This window comes from Poeciliopsis prolifica, unplaced genomic scaffold (assembly GCF_027474105.1).
Source record: "Poeciliopsis prolifica strain line A6 unplaced genomic scaffold, Auburn_PproV2 SCAFFOLD004, whole genome shotgun sequence".
In the NCBI taxonomy this organism is placed as follows: Eukaryota; Metazoa; Chordata; class Actinopteri; order Cyprinodontiformes; family Poeciliidae; genus Poeciliopsis; species Poeciliopsis prolifica.
In genome coordinates this window covers 17,709,532-17,733,461 of record NW_026562379.1, presented here as the reverse complement: position 1 = coordinate 17,733,461, position 23,930 = coordinate 17,709,532, and the positions used below count along the sequence as shown (strand labels likewise).

The following is a 23,930-nucleotide window of genomic DNA, read 5'->3' as shown; positions in this document are numbered from 1 at the left end:
AAGAAGCTAAGAAAGAAAAATACATTCAAATTATTGGGACCATTTCTGAGTTATTTTCACAAGATAAAGTTTTGTTGTATCTTTTTGTGTTGGTTGTCTGAATAAAGGGCCGTTTTCATGTGCAGCTCCGTCTCAACCTCACAAACAGACACAAACATGCAGCGAATAAATACATTTTCAGTCAGTTTTTTGCACCAGAGAGCTAAAAACCGACGCTCTTGAAATGTGTATATATTTGACATATTAAATAGATTTTTGTGACTGTTTACAGAATAGACCAGAGAGTATTTGCTAATTTCTAGGCGACGCAAAAGAATTGTTCTCTCCATGTCCACTAGGGGGCTCCGTACTTCAGCGAGTGGGATTCTCCGAGACCTTCGTTGTTCCTTCTTTCTACTAAAGCGAGTTACGCAGTAAAGTTGTGTTTTTACTTAGAGGAATAGATTTACTTGGCTCGTTAATTTTCCTCTAGTCTCCCGGATCCAGGGACTCGGCATGCACAGTGGAAAGCACAGAGAACAACCATTCAACATCAAACTTCAGACATATCTAGAGTTTTCTTCAATGAATTCAATGCACATAGGATGTCACATCAGCATTACACCCAGATTATCAAGAAGTCCAAACACATAACAAAACACACAATTACCTGCAACGAGTTGGAAAGGAAAACACAATGAGAGACACAAGAATGCATTCTTGGGAATTGCTCTCACGGCTGCAAACCAAGCAATTTGTTTTCTCTGCTGTAAAACAGACATTTTATAAGGAGGTGTATTCCCTTAGTTAAATATATGTATTTGAAGGTGTGTCCTCCCCTTGTTGGACTGTTTAATGTTAATTTTATTACCTTCTTTGAGACCTGTTCAAACCCAAAAGCAAATGTATGGAGAGAACAACGGTCATTCTCAAACAGGGTCTTCCTGTACCAGTCTCCTCCTTTAAACATTTCAGACCAAAATTTGTGACTCCTAACTCCTAAACAGACACCAAAGAATTTGACTCATCTTGTGAACAGGCAGACCCCCTCAACCTCTGCTTTCAATCCGCTGGTACAACACTCTCCCTTTCTGAAGGCCCTCTTTATGTAAGTTCAGAAAGTCAGCAGTTGTTTTAGTTTGAATCTTTATCTAAATCTACCTAACTTAAAATCTACTCAAAATATTCACGCTACTTCTAATATCTCATATGCAGAAAGTTTAACTGTTTCTAAAATTAATATAACCAAACTTATACTCCCAACAGTGGTAAGCTATTAATGCTGCTAAAATGGCAGAAAAGTTTATTTTGGACTTGAATTTTGTGTTAAAAGCCACTGGTTTGATAGTAGCATCAAACCTTTTACTTAGCGATGTGAGCTAGCAGCTAGCTGTTAGCTAACTCCTTGAGGCTATAACTATCGCTGCTATCAAAGATGGCCGAACGGGGTAGAGAACGTCGGAGCGTGACGTCACTGCGTCTAGGCGGAAGGGATCTATAACAATGGCGACTATTCCTGGGGTCCACATGTAAAGAGAAAATGTTTGTAACAGAAATGGTTTCACACATTTAACATAATATTAGAAACATAGAATACTATTACATAAATGCACATTTAGAAGACTATATAAATAAAACTTTTATTTCTCTAAAAATAATTTTTCTATATCATTCTTCTTGCATGGTGGCAGAATAAAATACAATTTAAAAACATTCCTTGTGTTATGGAAATTATGTTTAGCAAAGAGTGAGGAAAATCAGTTTCAAACACCAGAGATTATATATTTTTTGGACACATTTATTCCAAACCTTTACACCGTCTGGAGTCTCTGCTCACTCAACAGTCAAGTTCATGTAGAACCTGATGGAAAATCTGAGTCATTATTTGAAGTAGAGATTCTCTAAAAGTTGCAGGAGACCCTGCAGGCCTGGAGTTGCCCACACCTGACCCAGGAAGTGGACTGAAGTTTAACTACTTAGGCTGGTCGATGCATCTGATCTCCTGTTGCCCTCAACCTCATTGGATCCTGTTTGTGGTTGAAATGATCTTTAACAGACTGAGGAAAAACGATCAAAAACCAGAGAGAATATATCAATTCTTTGTCAATATTTATTTGAAGGCTTTACAGCATTTAGAGTCTCTGCTCACTGAACACAGTCAGGAGAAAGAGCCTCGAGCAAAACACAGCAAACTGTTTGATAGGAAAGGTTTCATTCCATCCTCACAGTTTAACAATCTACTGAGCTACAAAACAGACTGCAAGCAAACGCATTTTCTTTCATAAAGCATATTAAACATTTAAGGATGTCATAAGAATGCAAAAAGAAACTATTCTACAACTTTATAATAATACACAGTTCAGAGAAACAGCTAAAGACTGATTGATTATGGCAAGCCGTTTCAACATAAATTCGGTTTTGCCGCCCTCACATTCCAGAAATCTCAAATTGTTTTATGACTAGATGATTTAGCAATTTGAGATATCTCTAAATATATTTTGTCTCTGCTCCTTCCTGTGGATGTGAAACCAAGATGATTTTCTCCTGGTTCCTTCAGACTGCAGCCTCCTCCTCTAATCCGCCTTCAGCTCTGGATCCTTCATCAAGAACGTTCATCATGATGTTTTCTGGTCCAGACTTCTGGTTTCTCCTGGCCTGGAAACAGAGGATGGTTCAGCTGCAAGGCAACAACTTTCCCAACTGAACACATCATGCATGATACATGCAGTACCTTATAGTTGAGGAGCAGGACGGATCCCAGCATTCCCAGCATTCCCAGCAGGACGACAACCAGTCTGATGATCAAAGCAGTGAGATGGGCTGAAAATGAATGAAACAGATTCAGGATCAGCTTTCATCAGATGAGTCCAGCTAGAAATGTACAATAATCACATAGACCCTGGTTTTCATGCTAGCTGTAGATCATGAACATTAATATAATCAATCCTCCTCTCTGACCTCATGAATGAGGCAGACAGCTGCTGGTTCACCTGAAGCAGAACTTCTCCTGATGGACTCCATGAGTTTATCTGAGACAGTGAGGTTGAGAGGCTGGCTCATAGACCAGAAGTTATGGGAGAAAACGTAGACGTGGTAAAGGCAGCGGTAGGTTCCTTGGTGGGCGTGGCCAGCAGCAGCGAACAGGAAGAGGGCGGAGTGATTAACAGCTGGCAGGGTCTGGTTCTGAGTGTAGTTAGAGGTGCTGAAGATGAGCTGGAAGGAGCCGCCTGCATACTGAGGCCTGATGGAGCACATGATGCTGAACTCTGAGCCAATGAGGAGCTCAGACCCCTGCTTTCTGCCTGTGGAGACCCCGTCAGTGGAGGAAGGGAGGAAGATGAGCGGCTCAACCAGCAGACCTGGCAACGCAGAGGAAACACAGAGACAACTGGATCTGATCTGAGGTGGAAAACAAGATGGCTGATCATAGACTGGTTACCATGGTTACTAGCATGTTTCTACATGATTACTAACAACTTTATGATTCAGTAAAGTCAGTAATATTTAAACCAGTTTTAGTTTCTAAACATCTGGAACCTGATGGAAGAAACATTTTATATAAATATGAGTTCAGATTTACCTGAGCAGATGATCTCATGGCTCTGATCATTGGTTTTATTATCAGGTAAACAGTTTTTTAATGCAGATCCTGACTGAGAACAGTCAGACCCGATCAACCAAACTGGTCTCTCTGAAGCCTCCTCCATAATTCTTGCTGAAACAGCAGAACCACAGTCCAGTTCAGCACAAACTGCAGGAGCTGAGTTCATGTCCGAGAAACGATCCCAAACATCCACTGGTCTCCACTCTTCTTTATGGAACATCTCCAGTCTCCCGGCACATCGACTGGCCTCTCCCACCAACCTGATGTTGTCTTGATCTGAGCAGAGACAGAGAGTTGATTAATGAAGGAAGTGAAGCAGTGAACAGCAGCAGGTCTGCAGATCCTCCTCTACCTGAACAGGTGAGTCCAACAGCTTGACCAGGTGAGCAGCTGTTTCTACCTGAACTCTCCCTGCTGCTGCAGTTCAGCAGAGCAGACTCACTGCCTTCACACAGGAACTCTCTGCTCCCCACTGGAGCCTCTGCTTCTCCATAGAGCGCCCCCTGGAGGACTGAAGGAGGCCCACAGCCAATCTCCCTGCAGACCACCTGTGCATCCTGCAGGTCAAAGTCTTTTTCACACACTGAGGACCACGACTGGTTGGTCTTCACCTCCAGTCTGCCTGAGCACCGGTTGGTCCCTGAAACCAGCCTGACTGAATCTGTGGATGCAGAAAGAAAAAAGTTTAAAATATTTCAGAACTTTATTTTTCTAGATACTCATGGAAACATCTCTGAGTTTGATGAAAATAAAGGTCAAGAAAACAAAGTGAAGTGAAACCGACTGTACCTGCAAGTTTATCATTCATTATTATTTCTGCTGAATTTATCACATTTTTGGGCCTTAACATGATCATAAACTCACTAAATGTCTAACAAACTTTAATCTCTGTGAAAATGTGAATATTTCATAGGAATTAAAAATAAATGTGGCAATATGGCTGAACAGCGCCCCCTAGTTCAGCCAGGCCAACAACCATAACAAACAAAAGGTTTTCCTGCTATTTCCACTAAAAACAGGAAGTCCACCATTTTGGATCAAAAGTCATTTCCTGTTGATTTTCAGGGTTTAAACATGTCTGATTTCCTTGAACTCCTGGGATTTTGATGCATCGACTTCAAAGCAGCAGAGATTAAAAGTTATTAAAATGATGAGTTTTTGTTCATCTATTGGAATAAACTGAGAACTTTATCTGGATATTTAAATGATTTTAGTTTCCCTCAAGGCTTCAGGTTCTTAGTTAAAGGTGACGGTTTCTCTGCAGACGTCTGGAACCTGATGGAAGAAACATTTTATATAAATATGAGTTCAGATTTACCTGAGCAGATGATCTCACGGCTCTGAATACTGGTTACATCATCAGGTAAACAGTTTTTTAATGCAGATCCTGACTGAGAACAGTAAGACCTGATCCACCAAACTGATCTCTCTGAAGCTTCATATGATTTTCTTGCTGAAACAGCAGAACCACAGTCCAGTTCAGCACAAACTGCAGCAACTAAGTTCATGTTCCAGTAACGATCCCAAACATATACTGGTCTCCACTCTTCTTGATAGAACATCTCCAGTTTCCCGGCACATCGACTGGCCTCTCCCACCAACCTGATGTTGTCTTGATGTGAGCAGAGACAGAGAGTTCATTAATGAAGGAAGTGAAGCAGTGAACAGCAGCAGGTCTGCAGATCCTCCTCTACCTGAACAGGTGAGTCCAACAGCTTGACCAGGTGAGCAGCTGTTTCTACCTGAACTCTTCCTGCTGCTGCAGTTCAGCAGAGCAGACTCACTGCCTTCACACAGGAACTCTCTGCTCCCCACTGGAGCCTCTGCTTCTCCATAGAGCGCCCCCTGGAGGACTGAAGGAGGCCCACAGCCAATCTCCCTGCAGACCACCTGTGCATCCTGCAGGTCAAAGTCTTTTTCACACACTGAGGACCACGACTGGTTGGTCTTCACCTCCAGTCTGCCTGAGCACCGGTTGGTCCCTGGAACCAGCCTGACTGAATCTGTGGATGCAGAAAGAAAAAAGTTAATTCAACATTTTCACTGAATTTGGTTCCAGTTTGTTCAGCAAAGCTACAATCCAGTTCAGACTCTGTGGAGGAACAAACCAACTAGTGGAGAACGGGCGGAGAGGGGGGCTGGGAAGAGTTTATTATTTTTATATCTCATGTTTAATATTCTTTGCACTTTTAGCATCTGCCTTTACTGCAGGCCTGGAGATGAATGGAAAAAAACTGAAGACAGAGAGAAAATTACACTAGAACAGCACAAAGAACCTATGAATGATCAATTATTAATATTTTATCATTGTTTTCTACAAAGCAAATGACAGATTTAATGACAGAATCATAGAAAACTATCATCTTAACTCTCTGAACTTAATTTGTGGAGGAAGTGCAACATTTGATCAGCTTCTTCTCAGTGACATTGAGGTTTTTATAGCCCTGAATCTGCTCCACTGGTTCCCCTTTAATCTAATCAAACTTCATTCAGTCACTAACCTGGTAAAAACCAGCCGCTCTGTTCCACACTTTGGTTCATCCAGAGAGTCTGGACTGTGTTGAGGTTTTAAATTTCACCCAGTGTCTAATGTTTGTCCATTACCAAGCACTGATATATGAAATCACTCAATCAGGTTTATTGGCACATTGTGCTCAATACAGAGAGCAGATCAGACGATCTATAGTGAAACATTTCCCATTGAAAACTCCCAGGCAGAGACAACAGGAGTTTTATACCAAGGCTGGTTCTCATGCAGCTGCAGGAAAACATCTCCCAACCTTGTGCTTGCAAACCAAACAGCTTCATTTGGTGAAAGTTCACTGGCATTTAGGATGAAGACAATACAACCAGCAGATATTACCTTACAATAATTTGTCCACCACAAAACAGAGAAGAGCCCAATGAGGCGACTGTTGATGTTCATTCAATATTTGAAAGTGTGACCAACATGGACTGAACTTCCTCCACTGCCATTGATTAAACTACAGACAGACTGTGTTTCTACAATAACAGCAAATCAAGGTCATCATTCAAACTTCTTCTGTTCACTGATTGGTCCAGTAGAAAATCTACCAGAGGGAATCCAGGTGAAGGGGAAGAAGCCCAGACTGAGCTGGAAGTGAGAATATTTTTAAAGTGGAGTTGGAAGCAGAACAGGAAGACACTGGCCAGGATATGAAATCACCTGAACAGACGATCTCTAAATAGTAGCTCTCATCTCTTCGGAACGCCACCACAGATCCACAGTGGAGCTGTCTGCAAAATCCAGCTGCTGATGTAAAGTTCCAGTTCTTGTTCCAAAACTTCACTGGTTCCCAGTCTCTCAGTTCCTTCTTCTCCAGTCTGCCAACACAGCGACTCCTTCCTGCTACCAGTCTGAGTTCATCAGCCAGCGCTGGAAGAAACAACATTTACATGTTGGGTTAGAAAAAGCAAAGACAGATTGATTTAGGATGTGATGACAGGATCCTGTTGATGGTGTTTATTTTATCTTCTCTTAGAGGCAGAGCTGTCATGGATGGTTCTGATCACAGCACCTTATTGGAGGAGTGGCCTAGTTAAAGCCCAGACTGAAATGTTATGTACGCTCTGTAGTAAGACCTGAAATGTTTCTCATTATTCTCCTTTTCTACCCATTTATACTTGATGTCTTTATTGAGACCAACCAAAGTCAAATTTATTGTTTTTATGTAAAAGTCCATAAATGAGCTCTGATGCTAACTCTATGCAAAATCCCATCATATGTGGAAAAACATCTCTATTGACTTTAATGGGTTTTTATCTGTTATATTCATTGATTCTGACAGTTAAATAATTGTGGGAGATTTCAACAGCATGTTGACGAGCCTGAAGACAGAGGGGATTAAAAGCTGTGATATTGTTGATCATTTTGCTTTAATTCACATGTTAACCCAGCAACACGTCATCAAGGACACATTATGGACCTGCTTATCAGGCAGGCTGTGAATATTTCCAGCGTCTCTGTAACTGATGTGGCCCCGTCTGATTGTTTCACTGTTACCTTTGAAACCACAGATGTATATTATAGATCTGCAAGACGACTCTGTTGGGGCCGAACGTCAACGGAGTGAAACTCAACGTCACGTTTATGGTGAAATCTCCAACGTCTGCACTAACATTGCAGGGAAACGCTCATAAAGCAGAACATGAACAATGATTGAGCTTCATTTGCTACAGCTGACAGACTCACAAACCACCTGAGCTGCAGCCAAACTGCCTGCACATTTCTTTAGAGAAAATCACCACAATTAGAGGATTAATCTGCACATCGTTTTCACCAGCACAACCAGCGGTACCAGAAGCTGGTCCAGTGACCGTGGTGCTACTGGGCTCGGTTGGCCAGCAAACGGGCCTGACCAGAACCTCAGAGAGAACCTGTGGAGCCAAGAGGAAGATGAGAGGATTCATGCAGAAGGAGCCATTTTATGCGGCTCCACCTGTTTCCTGCGCAGATTCAGCGCCGCTGCAGAGTTTCTGCAGCTTCTCCTTATCAATCAATCAATCAGATTAATTTTATAGCTCATTTCAGCAACAAGGCAGTTCAAAGTGTTTTACTTCATCAAAACACTGAAACCAACAACTGTTGATGTTATTGGCTCCTTAGCAGCAAGTAGACAATATAAACATCACTAACTGCAGCAGCAGCTCTACGATCTGAGACCAGAAACAGTTTCCAGGTTTTTGATAGTAAAATTTAACATGTTTATCAGTCGATCGTTTTGAACTTGAACTCCAGTGAATATCAGTGTTTTGTGTGAAAGTGGAGTCCTACCTGAGCTGCAGAGACACAGCAGCAGCATCAGAGCTGTTTGGTCCATGTTTCCTCTGAATGTGGAGCGAAGCTTCGTCTCTTGATGTGATCAGGATGAGGCTCCAGACTCTGAAGACTTCCTACTTTAAGCTGTTTTATCTGCTGCTTCCTGAACGTCACAGTTCACGTCTTTGGCTGCTTTCAGAGAAAACGCCTCCTTCCTAGGAGCTCATGGTGAAGATGGGTTCATACTGGGCTCATACTGGGCTCATACTGGGCTTCAGGCTTTCACCAGTCTCTGTTGTTCCTGTGTTTAGTTCAGTGCTTGTTCTGCAAGTGGCCGGAGTGGATCCAGGTGTGTTTCATCCACTGAAGGGGAACCTGATGTTGTTGGCAGCAGCAGCTCAGCTTCCCTGCAGGAAGGAGTCACTGCTGAGCAGAACTGAGCCCAGGTGTTGCTGCTATGAAGAGGAGAAACAGAGAGAGAACATAAACCTGATGTCAGCAATAACTGCAGAAAATGCAAGCAGGGTTTCCCCCAGAGTCTGATAAGCCTGGAGGCCCGCCAGGCTTTACTGGCTCCTCCGCCAGGCTAAGTGTTGCTTATTTATATTACCAGGAAAATAATAAATAAATAAAACATATATATTTTGTTTTCTTTTTTTGAAAAAGCCGTATTACATCCCATTTTCTCTCTATCAGTGGAACAGCGGTGACATCAGGGACTGAAGGCTGAGTTATAGTCGCTCTCAACTGTTGGGGTTGAGCGCGTGGAGCCAAGACAGCAGGATGGCGACTATAGTTAAGGTTTAGATTGTAGTCGCCTGGAAGAGCATCTTCCAGTCTGTGTGAACGTAATTCGGCGCGTTTGATACGCAACGAACATGCAGAGGTGCAGGAGGTTCTGCGACACGCTGCGCATGCGGCGCCTGCCTCTGTCTATGTTGTAAAGTTATATTATCATGGGCTTTATTATTTGGGTATAAAGGGCCTTTAGCCCCGCCCCCCGGCCCGGTGCGCCGCCCAGCGACCAGTTCTCTCTCTGCACTGTAAAGTTTATGTCTGTTGGTCCCAGGTGGTCCCAGTTGGCCCCAGTTGGTCCCAGTTGGCCCCAGTTGGTCCCAGTTGGCCCCAGTTGGTCCCAGTTGGTCCCAGTTGGCCGGTGCATTACTGGGTAAGCGGTTCAGCCCAGCATCACGCTGGTTTTAAATGATTTATTATTATTTTTCCTGTCACACGATGCATCAAACCAGGCCAAATGCTTTGTCCCCTCTGCCTGGAGCAGAGTTTGACTTTGGGGCCCCTCTTGCTGCTAGAAACATCAGCATCTCTAGATTGTTGACATGGGAACAAAACAATCTAACTATGAATATTATTCTTTAAACTTTTACACAGTAAACTTTAAAATCTTAAAGTTAAAATCTTTTAATTTATGTTGAAACTATTAAATTTAGCAGCTTTGATTAATAAACAAATGTTACCTTTATGTGTTTGTGTTAAAATATTAGTATTTCTGGGGCCACCGAAGCCCTGGGGGCCTTATGGAGCCGCAGGCTGACTGTGGATTAAACAGAAGAGCAAATAATTGATATTCATTTGAATCGTAGTTTTTGATTTGATGTTTTTAAGACTCTATGGTTGTGGGTTTAAATAGCATTTCACTGCCGATGTTTCCTGTAACATTTAATTACCTTGTAATATTTTTACATTTCCTCTCTTTTAATACAAAAACACGGTGGACCGTCTTAGTGCCCCGAAAACCAGACGCAGCAAGTTTTCTAGGGAAAACCTGGAGCAAGGATGGAGAGTAGTAGGAGAAAGTAGCAGAGGGAGGAGAAGTGGTCAGTTTCTCCTCCAGGAAGATTCCTGGAACATTTCAGATTATAAATCTGGAATATTTGAATTATTGTTTTTCTGTCTTTGGTCATCAGAGCAGAAAGGCTTCATAGAGGCAGAGAGAGAAATCTAGACATTAATCTGGGTGTTCAGCCTCTGTGTGCTGCCGTGAGCTTGCTGAGTGATGCTAATCTGGATTGAAGCGTCAGCAACATTATCAGCTTTATTGCAACATAACCAGGTTTTTCAGGGTGAATCTAAACTTCAGTGCAAGCTGGAAAAAGTTGTTTATTTCAAAGAGCTGAGATATTTTAGACCCATTTAACTCAAAACATTTATTATTTAGCATATTAAACACTACCATCCCCTTTATGTTGCTGCAGCAACATGCATGCATGAAAATCTAAACTATTATCTCAACATTTGCAGCTCGGAGCCAAAATTCGAGCCGGTTGGCCCAAAGTTGAGTTTGATCGTCGGGTCGGGCTTCTGCGGTGCATTTTTAATAAACCAGCAGGTTTTCTGGCTTTTCTAATTGCTCTGATGGACTAATTACATTTTTTACCTTCATAATTTTACATAAAACATGTTTTTGCATGTTTATCATCTTTTGATAGTATCACAGTTTCCATCTGCTTTGGCCGACTCAATATACTGAATGATGAAATATCCGTCACTAAGCAAAAAGCCACTGACTCTTCAAAATCCCCAAGTAAATTAAACTACAACTTCTGAGTTAAATTTTTTATTCTTTTCTGTAATAATTAGCAATTAACTCCACTAATCTATTAGTCCAGCTAGTTATTAGTTTAGCACTAAAGCTAAACAAAAAAGAAAAGATCACCCTGAATTATATGACTGAATGAGTTTCTGAGTGCAGTCAAGTTCAGCTTTCTACTGACAGGTTCAAAACCTTCAAATAAAACATTATCTTATTACTAATAATTATCTAGGATAATTTGTGCCTTTTATTTTTAGATTTGTAATTCTGTATTACTCCATGAGTGGTTATACTGTCTTTCAAATTTATTGATCCTAAAAAGGGAAATTAAATTTAAAAAAGCTTGAGTCCTCTACCGCAGGCCTTGGAGTGTGAGTGGTCTTCATAGTATGTTAGCAGTTCCCAAAGGTGTGCTTCTCTGTCTCAAGAGGTCTGATGCATCTTCAGGTATTTGTTTGAGCTACTCTTCCAGTTTAGGGGTCATTACCCCAAGGGTTTCAGTGACCACAGCCACACTCTTTTTAACCTCTAAGACCCAAACTCTTGCATGACATGCATTATTAATTCATCTTTGATATTTGGGCTGAATGGGACCTAATGATTCCAACAACAAAGAATTATCTTTTTACATGATATGTGGATATTATTTTTCTCATAAAAACATTAATTCATTTTAAATCACCATGTTTAGATGGTAAATCTCTACAGTTGCTAACTTTTTGTAAACTTACACCACAACAATAAACACTGACCATCTTGGGTCTTACCTGTAATTTGTTATAATATTCCACCACCACTGAGTCATAAAATAATGACCTAATATGTGGACACCAAACCCCATGTTGGGCAAAATTTAGTATTGTGGACTACACAACCCAAAAGAAGTCATCCACTGATGTGGGCAAACTTTTTCTTAGGTCCTCGGAGGATGAGGCTTTTTTGAGCCTTTGGTATTTCTCTTAGTTTTTTCTGTTCCTTCTGTTCATTTGGGATAGCCACATCATTACAACTGCTTTTCTCTGCTGCTCAGTGATCACCATGTCTAGTTGCTTGACTTTTTGCATTTTGTCTTTCTGTATCTGGAAGTACCACAGGGTCTCTGCTTGTTTATTTGCTACCACCTTGTGTGGCATTTCCTGTTTTAAACAAGGTGTGTTCAAGGTTGTATTCCCTTCAGATGTTTCTTTACTCTATTCTGGGTACTTGGTTGTGGCGTTCCATGTATTCTTATCATGCTACCATCTTACGTCCTGGTGTTAGATGCAAGGGGACTCTGCATAGCATGCACCCAAGATCTTGCTGGATGTTATAGATCTGGGCCGCTATTGCTCTGATAGGGACTTGCATATGTGCCACTGTGCTTTGTTTCAGTCTAAGCCTTTCTTTCCATTGGTAGCATTGTTTGCTCTCTGTTATAAAACACCATGTTGGTATGGTTATGCATCCAGTAAAGATGCATAACCATAGCTAAATAGAAAAGTATGAAAATATTTCCAAAAATAAGTCCAAATATACAGTATGCAAAACAAAAATGAACTTTTGTCCAAACAAAAACTATTTTTCCTCCAGAAAGGGAGCAATATAAGTGTAAAAATAAAATTCTCAATGAAAGAACAGAGCTACTCCAATGTGCTACAACCTTGAGTGGCACAATTTTCCATACATCATCATCAGCTTTTGTATTCTTATATCAGCGGACTGAATTTCCTCCTTTTTCCATCCTATTATCTCAGCAGGGCATATGATAACTCTCGATACATAACTGTTGATTGTCTGGGCCTTGTTTCTCTCATTGGACTTGCCTTACAATTTGTAAGTAGAGTGGCTTGCAAAAGTAACCTTAGCCCTTGAACTTTTCCATATTTTATTACTTGTTTTTAAAGTGCTATATGAATAAATTTGATACTGATATTATAACCCCAAACATATTTTTTACAGAATTGTATGGTTAAGACAAACACAAAGTGGTATATAGTTGTGAAGCAGAAAAAAAACTATACATGATTCAAAACATTTTTTTACAAATAAAAGCTAAAAAGTGGCAAAAGTGTTGAGTCGCCTTTTGCTGAGTGCATCCAATTGCCTTAAGAAGTTGCTTGATGACTGCTAATGACTAAATATAGTCCACCTGTTTGTAATCTAATTCCAGTTAAAATTCAACTCCTCTATGACTGTCTCAAAAGTTGGGTAAGGAAATATTAGTGCACAAGTGCATCATGAAGTGCAAGGAACACACCAGACAGGTTAAGGATAAAGTTGTGGAGATGCTTGAATCAGGCTTAGGCTATAAATAGGTTTTCCAAGCTTTCAACATCTCACAGAGTACTGTTCCATGAATAATCTGGAGATGGAATAAGAATGGCACAGCTGTGAACCTACCAAGACAAGGCCATCCACCTAAACTTACAGGCTGAAGAATAAAAGCAATGATCAGAGATGCAACCAAGAGGTCCCTGGTTGCTGTGGACCAAATGCAGAGATAGCCACACCTCAGGTGGGGGAATCTGTACACAGTACAACTATTGGTCATGCACTGCACAAATGTGATTTTATGGAAGAGTCCCAATAAAAAAAAGCCATTGTATATAGAAAACCATAAGACATCCCATTGTCAGTTTGCCAGAAGCCATGTTGGGATACAGCAAAAACGATAACACAAGACCAAAATGTAACTTTTTGGCAAAAATGGAAAGCACTACTTGTGGTGGAGAATGGACATTGCACATCACCCTGAACACACCTTCCCTACTGACTAACATGGTGGTGGCAGCATCATGCTCTGGGGTTGTTTTCCTTCAAGGACAGGGAAGATTGTTAAGAGTTGATTGTAAGATGGATTGAGCCAAATATAGGGCAGTCTTTGAAGATAGCCTGCTGGAGTCTGCAAATGATTTGAGGCTGGGGCAGAGGTTTAACATCCAGCAGGACAATGACCTTAAACATAATGCCAGATCTACAATGGAATGGTTTAAATTAAAACATATTTATGTGTTAGAATGGCCAAGTCAAAGTCTAGACATAGACTCAATGGAGAATCTTTGGCAAGATCTGAAAACTGTCGTCAAGTCAGGTTTATTTGTATAGCACATTTCAGCTGCAAGGCAATTGAGTGCTTTACATCAAAGAAACACAGAACTAAAGTCATAAAATAACACATTTACCTTAAAAAAAAAAACAAAGAAATTAAATTCAAAGTAAAATCAAAATTAAAATCATATATTAAATACATTGATACATGTGCCATTGATTAAGATTCAGAAACAACTGTAAATAGGTGTGTTTTTAGTCTTGAATTAAAGGAATTCAGTGTTTCAGCTGTTTTGCAGTTTTCTGGAAGTTTATTCAACATTTGGTGTGCTTTGAAGCTAAATTCTGCTTTAAAATGTTTGATTCTGGTTCTGAGGATGTAGAGCAGACCAAAATCAACTAAATGTTAGCAGTGGAGTGCGAAAATAGTTTGGTGAAAAAATGGCTTTCTTATGGTTTATATTTCTTTTAATCCATGCACATATTCCACACATTTATTATTTATAATATTTCAAATTAACAATATTTGATCAAAATATATCAATTCTGTATATTTTTAGGTGCCACATACATTCCAAGGTTGGTCAAAAGGTTGGGTTTAGGAATGCAACTAACTTTTATAAAATATGCAGTCTTATAGCACAAAGTAATCATATTGCCAACTCATCCCCAGTGTAAAGAGCACACACGAATTAGAAGGACATTGCAAGAATTAGCAGGACCTTCCAGCATCAACCAATCTCAATAAGAGCTTGTGTGAATATTCATGAGGTCTTGCAATACACAAAAGTGCCACAGGAGGCACTTTGGTGATACATAAATTATACACAAAATCAAGTTTATGTGAATTAAAGGACATCTCGGTTTCTTTTTTTTTTTTTTTTTGCATTTTTGGGCTTAATGAATCAATAGAAACCTTTCCATGTTTTTAGATTTTTATCAAAATTAGCAGGACTCGGCTCATGTCCTGCTAATTCAAAATGTCCGTCTAGTGTGGTGTGTATTCTAATAAAATGTCCTTGTAAACCACATTTACCAACAGACACACACACACATTTTTTGCATGTTTAGTTTTAGCTATCAGAGTTTAGGATCACAGTTAAATGTTATATTTTTGTACGTTTGGTAATTGTATTTTTGATCATTAATAATTTAAAATCAGTTTGATGTTCAGACCAGTTAATATGCAGATAATTGAAACAGTTGATTTATCCTGTTTAACACTCTATTCCTTGCTTGTCTTCATCCAAGTGAAGGATGATATTGTAAAAAGGATTATGTATTAACTTAATTATTTCTTGTGAGAAAAATAAACAGAGTTTTTAACAAAGAAAGGTAATGTAAAGCATTTGTTGAACAAACAAATGAGATTCAATCTGGATCCCAAAGAGAGCCCTTTGGTTGTCATTACTAAATCCTGTTTAATATTCGTCAAATTGCTCACATCACTACTACAGCAGCCCTGACGCTGGGGACCGGTAACAGATCATGGGGGCTCGTCCGGGATCAGCAGGCCACACCTAGTTGCATGTTCCTGGAGCCAGGAGTGACCCAGTGTGCAGCAGAGAGGCCAGTAACCGGTGGAAAGGTGTACCAGCCTACAGAGTGATGGACTGAGGACCCATGCATTTGAGGTCAGCAAGATGTTGTCCACTGAGAGAAAGCACCTACTATGCAGCTTCAAGAAGTTACATCAGCTAACAGGTAGCTAAGCTCACCTCACTGCAACTTCTCTAGGAGACGTTGAAGGACTGGCCTCCAGTCAGCTGATGCAAAATAATACAGAAAGTTGTGTTGAGTATCTGACTAACTACGTGACATGTCCAAAAAATCTGGGCAGGAAGGATCAGCGCTTGCTGTTGCTAAAGAGGCTGAATTCCATTATAGATGAGACCATGGGGAGACGCAGTTTACTGTCCTTAGAAGACAAAGCAAGTACGAGTGAGCGGACCGTTTCCCTGTTCAGCCACAAAAGGGCGATTGTGACAGATATTCAGACATTATTGACCCGCTTTGACTGCATTGGAGCTCAGTTAAGCCAAGTCTTGTCCACTCCAGCCTCCCCAGACCTGGAGAGATGGAGTCCAACACCACCACACAGCAGCAGATTTGAAGGAAATTGCCAAGTTGTCAAGACAATATTATGAAGGAGGTAATGTCCCAGTTCAACCAGTCTATTGCAGAGTTTTGACCCATTTTTACAGTGCAGGTAGAACTAAAAACCTGCAGACTGAAAGGAGCTTGAAGTGCCAGTTCAAGTCCCAACTCAACTCTTTTCTTGTGTCCTTGTAGCAGAGCTGAAGGCTGAAGGTCAAAGCCAGGAGAAGCAAGAGGAACTCAGGTGTGTTTGATCCACTGAAGGGGAACCTGATGTTGTTGGCAGCAGCAGCTCAGCTTCCCTGCAGGAAGGAGTCACTGCTGACCAGAACTGAGCCCAGGTGTTGCTGCTATGAAGAGAAGAAACAGAGAGAAATCTAGACATTAATCTGGGTGTTCAGCCTCTGTGTGCTGCCGTGAGCTTGCTGAGTGATGCTAATCTGGATTGAAGCGTCAGCAACATTATCAGCTTTATTGCAACATAACCAGGTTTTTCAGGGTGAATCTAAACTTTAGATCTTCAGCTGGAAAAAGTTGTTTATTTCAAAGAGCTGAGATATTTTAGACCCATTTAACTCAAAACATTTATTATTTAGCATATTAAACACTACCAGCCCCTTTATGCTGCTGCAGCAACATGCATGCATGAAAATCTAAACTATTATCTCAACCTTTGCAGCTCTGAGCCAAAATTCGAGCCGGTTGGCCCAAAGTTGAGTTTGATAGTCGGGTCAGGTTTCTGCGGTGCATTTTTAATAAACCAGCAGGTTTTTTGGCATTTCTAATTGCTCTGATGGACTAATTACATTTTTTACCTTCATAATTTCACATAAAACATGTTTTTGCATGTTTATCATCTGTGAAGTCAAATTGGAAAAAAAAAAAACAAAAGAAAAAAAAATGCGCTCATTGTGTTCCACACGGACTTAAATGAGGGACGGACAACGCGGAAAAGAAAGCGGAAAGCGGAAAAGAAAGCCAGACAAAGAAATCGGGAGTTTGTGGACTCTTTCAATCAAAGATCCTGGTCGAGTTGCAGATCTGGATGAACTTGTAGACGAGCAGAGAGACAGCCGGTAAGACTCGAGCTTTATTGTTGATGAGATCGGACTGCAAAGCTACTCACGATCTCCTGTCGGACTTCCAGCTTTACCTGCTCATTAACACCATCAACTACAACACGCCTGAAGTAGTATTGATTGATTGATTTTATGAATGAACTGATTGTTGTATTTTGAATAATGAATTTAGATGTTAAGCTTAGCTATTTATTAATTTAGCATTATATTAGAAATGACATCTTAAAGCTATTTATATTCATGAACTTAATATTTATGACTAATATTGAAAAGTGATGGTTGTATATTTAAATAAATGTAAATATGTTATTGAAAAGATGAATTTGAAATGTATTTTAAAGTTAAGGAACTTAAGTTTAGTTACTTGTTCATTTAACTTTAGTTATTTTGGGGGTTTGATTCACAGTGGGTTGCTTAGTATTGTTTATATGGTTTGTTTTCTTTGTAGTTTGATTGAAATTAATTTGTGTAAATTTGCAAACAATTAAGTAATTATTTCTTTGTTTTTCTTTTGGGTTTGTCCAAAGGTTTTTACCTGCTCTGGACCAAATGTGGAATATCCTGACATGCACTAAATAAATGAAGGATAAAAATGAAGAAAACTGCTTGGTCCTTTGAGTAAAATCCTGTTTTAAAAAGTCTGCATCCATTCATCCATCCCTTCTCAAGTGGGGAAGCTGCACAAATCAGAAAAGAACTTGACAATCATCTTTTGATAGTATCACAGTTTCCATCTGCTTTGGCCGACTCAATATACTGAATGATGAAATATCCGTCACTAAGCAAAAAGCCACTGACTCTTCAAAATCCCCAAATAAATTAAACTACAACTTCTGAGATGAATTTTTATTCTTTTCTGTAATAATTAGCAATTAACTCCACTAATCTATTAGTCCAGATAATTATTAGCACTAAAGCTAAACAAAAAAGAAAAGATCATCTTTCTTGTTTGAGTTTAAATATTTCCAATCAGTCAATCTGAAAAACTTTATTGCAGTCAGCTGACTTACAGCATTAGGTGGGGGAGGGGCATTGATGCTCTGCAGAAGAAAAGTAACAACCCAAAACAAAATATTTGCTTTTGAAGCTGATTTTTAAAACTAACATCATCAGTAAACAGAAAATACACCAAAAACTTCATGTTGTTTAAATTCTCTTTAATCCTATTTAACTTTTCACAAAGCTGCAGATATAAAACACAAACATTCCTCTAAACCAGAGTAAACTTCTTCAGTTTTAACCCTAAATGTGTTTTATTTTGTTAAATAGGGTTTCTATGGTAACCAACAGCATGACTTCAACTCCCCAAAGAAACGGCAAACAGCCTCTAAGGACAAAGGTCGCATGTGGGGTACCCCAAGGTTCAATCCTAGGACCCTTTTTTAATATTTATATTCTCCCTCTAGCTCAAGTCATAACAGGAAATATTAGCTACCATAACTATGCGGATGACACACAGCTCTACATTATGATGTCACCAGGTGACCTTTGACCCCATCCAATCACTGAATAAATGTTTAGAACAGATAAATGTGTGGATGTGCCAAAACTTTCTCCAGCTGAACAGAAGCAAAACTGAAGTCATTATTTTTGTACCTGAAGAGGAACGATCTAAAGTCAATAAACAGCTTCAGTTATTACAAGTAAAAACTGTTGATCAGGCCCGAAACCTGGGAGCAGTGATGGACTCTGACCTGAACCTTGCGAGCCACATAAAGACGATTACAAAGTCAGCCTTCTATCACCTGATAGAAGGTGATAGAAGAACATCTCCAGGATTAGAGGACTAATGTCTCACCCAGATCTAGAGAAACTCATTCATGCGTTTATCTTTAGTCGCATTGATTATTGTAACAGCATCTTCACAGGCCTGTCCAACACATCAATCCTCCAGCTGCAGCTGATCCAGAAGCTGCTGCTCGCGTTCTCACTAAAACCAGGAAGATAGAGCACATAACACCAGTTTTAAAGTCCCACTGGCTCCCTGTAGCTCAAAGAATAGACTTTAAAATACTGTTGTTAGTTTATAAATCACTGAACGGTTTAGCACCACAATACATCAAAGATCTGCTGTTGTTGTATCAACCTTCCAGACTCTCAGGTTCTGGTTCTGGTTCTGCTTTGCATCCCCAGAACCAGAACCAAGAGAGGAGAAGCAGCTTTCAGCATCTATGCACCAAAAATTTGGGACAAACTTCCAAAAAACAGCAAAACAGCAGAAATACTGACTTCCTTTAAATCTCAACTAAAAACACACCTGTTTAAAATTGAAATGTAATTATTGTTTAGTCTATGTTGAATGACTTTGTGTTTTTGTTTGTTATGATGTAAAGCACCTTGAAATGCCTTGCTGCTGAAATGTGTTATACAAATAAAATTTGGTTCATTGATTGATTGATTGATTGATAAGGCCAGTCCTCTACTGGACTTATCCTCCCCTTGACCCCCGTCTATATCAGGAGGGTTGCAGGGACTTCTGACAACAAACCTTTAGAATGGAAGAAGCAAGGAGCTTTGGACTATGGTGCCATACCGGGACGAGCCCAGTCATTGGACAGAGAGCCTCTCCTGTCCTCCGTCTCCTGGAAGCTACAACATGGATCCATATCATCCCCCTTCTCCTCTTTTGTACTCCTCCTCATTAGCATCATCTCCTGCACTCTCTCCTACAAATGTTCTGATACCGAGTACCATAGCTGAAGAGGGTATACCTCCAGCAGCAGCAGAAGACTCTGGAGATCCCGCTACCAGCTACTCCCAACTTCCACCTTCTCCAATGCAACAAGAAGATGAAATTGATGGATGGATACCGACTACGCTGATTGTTACTGTAAAAACAACCTTGCTGCATCTACTCAGTTTAATTTGTGCCAAGTAGGTCAAGGAAACCTGCTACGGCTGCATAACAAATCACCCAAACAGCGACAGCATCAGTGCCTGGAAATACTGGAGGAAGTTTATTACCAGCTCAACTTTCATCGCATCACACAACGACTCCTGACTCCATGATTTATACTGGCTGTCCAGAAACACCTGAAGCAGCGCCACATACAGGTAGTGGATACAAACATGAAGATGATTGCGTAGAAACCTGCATCTTCTGTCTTATTTTGCAAGTTCAAGTATTTTAGTCATTGTCCTTTACTTATGTTTTATGACTGATTGACTAGCATTAAATTTATCTTTATACATATATTATCTGTTAATATTTAATTGTAGTAAATAAATGTATTGTTTGTGATTTTTAACTATTAAAGGAATAATAAATAAATCCTTTGTTCCATTATCTTGTTTTCTCATTATTTAAGAACCGCTTATCAAAGCAGGTGACAGAAGGATGGCTGAGAAAAGGTTAAAGAAGAAGGAATATTACACTCCATCACATCCCAGTAGTTTAGGAGGAACAGTTAGACTGAAACGAGCTCTGCAGGATGATACTGGGAAGAAGGTTAAGGTGGAAAATGTACAAGCTCTTTTATAAAAGGAAGACCCTTATACTCTGCATAAACTGGCACATAAATTTCCAAAGAAACAGAGTTTTTGTTATGAGGCTTTAAAACACTTTCAAGTAGACCTTTGTGAAATGCAAGCATTGGCTGATGAGAATGATGGTTATAATTACTTAACAGTCATTATTAACAGGAAGGAGTCACTGCTGAGCAGAACTGAGCCCAGGTGTTGCTGCTATGAAGAGAAGAAACAGAGAGAAATCTAGATATTAATCTGGGTGTTCAGCCTCTGTGTGCTGCCGTGAGCTTGCTGAGTGATGCTAATCTGGATTGAAGCATCAGCAACATTATCAGCTTTATTGCAACATAACCAGGTTTTTCAGGGTGAATCTAAACTTTAGATCTTCGGCTGGAAAAAGTTGTTTATTTCAAAGAGCTGAGATATTTTAGACCCATTTAACTCAAAACATTTATTATTTAGAATATTAAACACTACCAGCCCCTTTATGCTGCTGCAGCAACATGCATGCATGAAAATCTAAACTATTATCTCAACATTTGCAGCTCGGAGCCAAAATTCGAGCCCGGTTGGCCCAAAGTTGAGTTTGATAGTCGGGTCGGGCTTCTGCGGTGCATTTTTAATAAACCAGCAGGTTTTTTGGCATTTCTAATTGCTCTGATGGACTAATTACAATTTTTACCTTCATAATTTCACATAAAACATGTTTTTGCATGTTTATCATCTTTTGATAGTATCACAGTTTCCATCTGCTTTGGCCGACTCAGTATACTGAATGATGAAATATCCGTCACTAAGCAAAAAGCCACTGACTCTTCAAAATCCCCAAATAAATTAAAGTACAACTTCTGAGATAAATGTTTATTCTTTTCTGTAATAATTAGCAATTAGCTCCACTAATCTATTAGTCCAGATAATTATTAGCTTAGCACTAAAGCTAAACAAAAAAGAAAAGATCATCTTTCTTGTTTGAGTTTCAATATTTCCAATCAGTCAATCTGAAAAACTTTATTGCAGTCAGCTGACTTGCAGCATTAGGTGGGGGAGGGGCATTGATGCTCTGCAGAAGAAAAGTAACAACTCAAAACAGAATATTTGCTTTTGAAGCTGATTTTTAAAATGAACATCATCAGTAAACAGAAAATTTAGTGTTTTAGAAATAAAACATCTAAATGTTAATAAAAATGCAGTAAAGTTGTTTAATTTGTGTAGAGACAAAATCTGTAAATCTCTTTTTCTATTTGGTAAAAAGGGCCGGACCTGAGTCAGGGCTTTTAAATTTAATTTAATCTATAAAAGCAGAAACTGAGTCAACAAAAGAGAAACATCTTAGTGTTTAACCTCATTTAAAAAATGATCCTTTGGTTAAAAATCCTCCTAATCTGTCAGGTTTCTGTTGCCAGTGGAATCCATTCTGTAGTTTCAAACTAAGGTCCATTTATGTGACAGCAAACTAAGGCCGTAGATAGAAAGACAAAAAAATTAATACAATTATAGCAAAACAATCCAGAACTGTAAAAATGTGGAAATTTTGCCATCAAAATTTGAAATATTTTACTTTCCAAGTTGTTTTCTAGAAAATTTCTGATTAATTTCAGTTTTACAAATTTCTTAAACTAACAAATTGCTTTTTGTTTTCTACAAAATCTTCAAGTTTTTGTCTCTTTTTTTAACCCTCTATGGCATGAATTTTTATTTTATGAGGAAAAAAATTTCACCCTAGTTTTGGGAGCTCGAGGGGGTCTTTATAATATATTAATTAGAATTTGGTTTGTTGTCTCAGGGCAACAAGATGCTATGAGGGTACTAAAACGCCAAGGTTTTCTTTATAGTGTAGTATTTATTTAATAAGTGGAATGATGAAGAAACAAGCAATAAATACATTAGAATAAGTTTTATTTCAACAACAAAAATTTCAACAAGTTTCCTTTCAGCAAACAGCCACAAATGGTTTATCAATTAGTGCATCAGAGATTAGCTGCAGTGTGTGTTTATGTTTCTAAATACATGTTCCTGTGGATTACTGAATTGCTCTGTGTTTCTCTTTTTTACTAATTACAGTTTGTATTATTCTGTATGGAACCTCATGGAGCAGTTGCTGGTGGATGTGAAACAAAGGTGGGCGTCACATTTTTGGCACTTGGCTTTAGGTGTACCTTTGCATCTTGGTACCTTGCATCTCCCTTTGTTTTCATCCATAACCATCCAGTGGGCTGTGGCATCCAGACGCACATCAGGGACCGGGATAGGTGTAGCGGGTCCTCTTCTCCTCTTCTCTTCATAAGAATCTCTTACGCTCCAGATTCTTGCCACTTTTGCACAAGCTTTCTGCAATATATGACTTGAATGTATAAAGCTTTTCTCTTTTCTCATCCAGTGCTGCTGCAGTCTCTCTTGTAGAGCAGCCAGGAAGTCACGATGGTCATGTCAATAAAGTGGAACATCAGGAGATGGTTCCACTTTTTCGACCTGATTTTGTTGCGGTACTGTGCAATGAGGGAGTCCAGCAGATCCACTCCACCCATATTCTTATTGTACTCTCTCACCACAGAAGGACAGGGAACTTTGATGATTTTTTTTTCTTGCCATCCCACCTATCAACGTCGGTGACTGGGTGTGCTCCAGTGTAATTGCTGAGAAGACTGACTGAACGGTTATCATACCATTTCACAGCATGCAAGGTGGTTTCTCCAACCATGGCCATCTTCTGTTCAAAAGATCCACGCCCAGTTCTCTTCAACTCAACATCACACATCAAGTTGACACCTGTAGTCTGTTGCTACGAACAGTACCAGTACAGTGATTCCCTGCTGAGCAAGTGTGAGAATGAGAGGGACACTCGTGAACCAGTTGTCAAAGAACACCTTGTAGTTCTGGTGTCAGGGTATTGACAGGTGGAGGACAACATTGCCACTTGTTCCTACATCTGGCAGCTCAGGTGGTTGCACGACTCTCCCTGTGTAAATCTCAAAATTGTGCAGGTCACTATCAGAGCCAGCCGAGACGAATATCTTGTAGCCCCATTTCTTTGGCTTAGTTGGCAGGTATTGCTAGAGTGTATTTCTTCCCTTTAAAGGGACCATCTGCTCATCTACAGCCAACTTCTCACTCATTGGTATTGTCTGCAGCTTTAAGGTAAGATGAGTGACCACTGGTCGGATTTTGTGGAGTGGATCAATATTTTCTCGTTGTTTCACTTCATTGTTGTTGAAGTGCAGGGATTTTTTAATGAACTCCCAACTGTTTAGTGCCATGGTGTCAGCTGCCTGGGACACTCGTGTGGCTTTGTTAAAAACATGCGGGTGCCTGGTAATCCAAACAATGACATGTATACTGCTGTACCCA

General features: G+C 39.8%; 1 protein-coding gene across 1 annotated transcript; it reads right to left on the bottom strand.

Annotated features, from left to right (window-relative positions):
- Positions 1–2,133: 2,133 nt before the first annotated feature.
- Positions 2,134–8,501, bottom strand: LOC129358884 (scavenger receptor cysteine-rich type 1 protein M130-like). The gene is made up of 8 exons (XM_055028113.1): positions 8,379–8,501; positions 5,238–5,586; positions 4,902–4,930; positions 3,984–4,244; positions 3,560–3,859; positions 2,970–3,338; positions 2,711–2,799; positions 2,134–2,634 (listed from the first exon to the last, which is right to left on the bottom strand). Exons 1-8 carry the CDS (start codon positions 8,422–8,424, stop codon positions 2,533–2,535), a joined length of 1,545 nt encoding a protein of 514 aa, XP_054884088.1. The 5' UTR covers positions 8,425–8,501; the 3' UTR covers positions 2,134–2,532.
- Between the last annotated feature and the right edge of the window lie 15,429 nt (positions 8,502–23,930).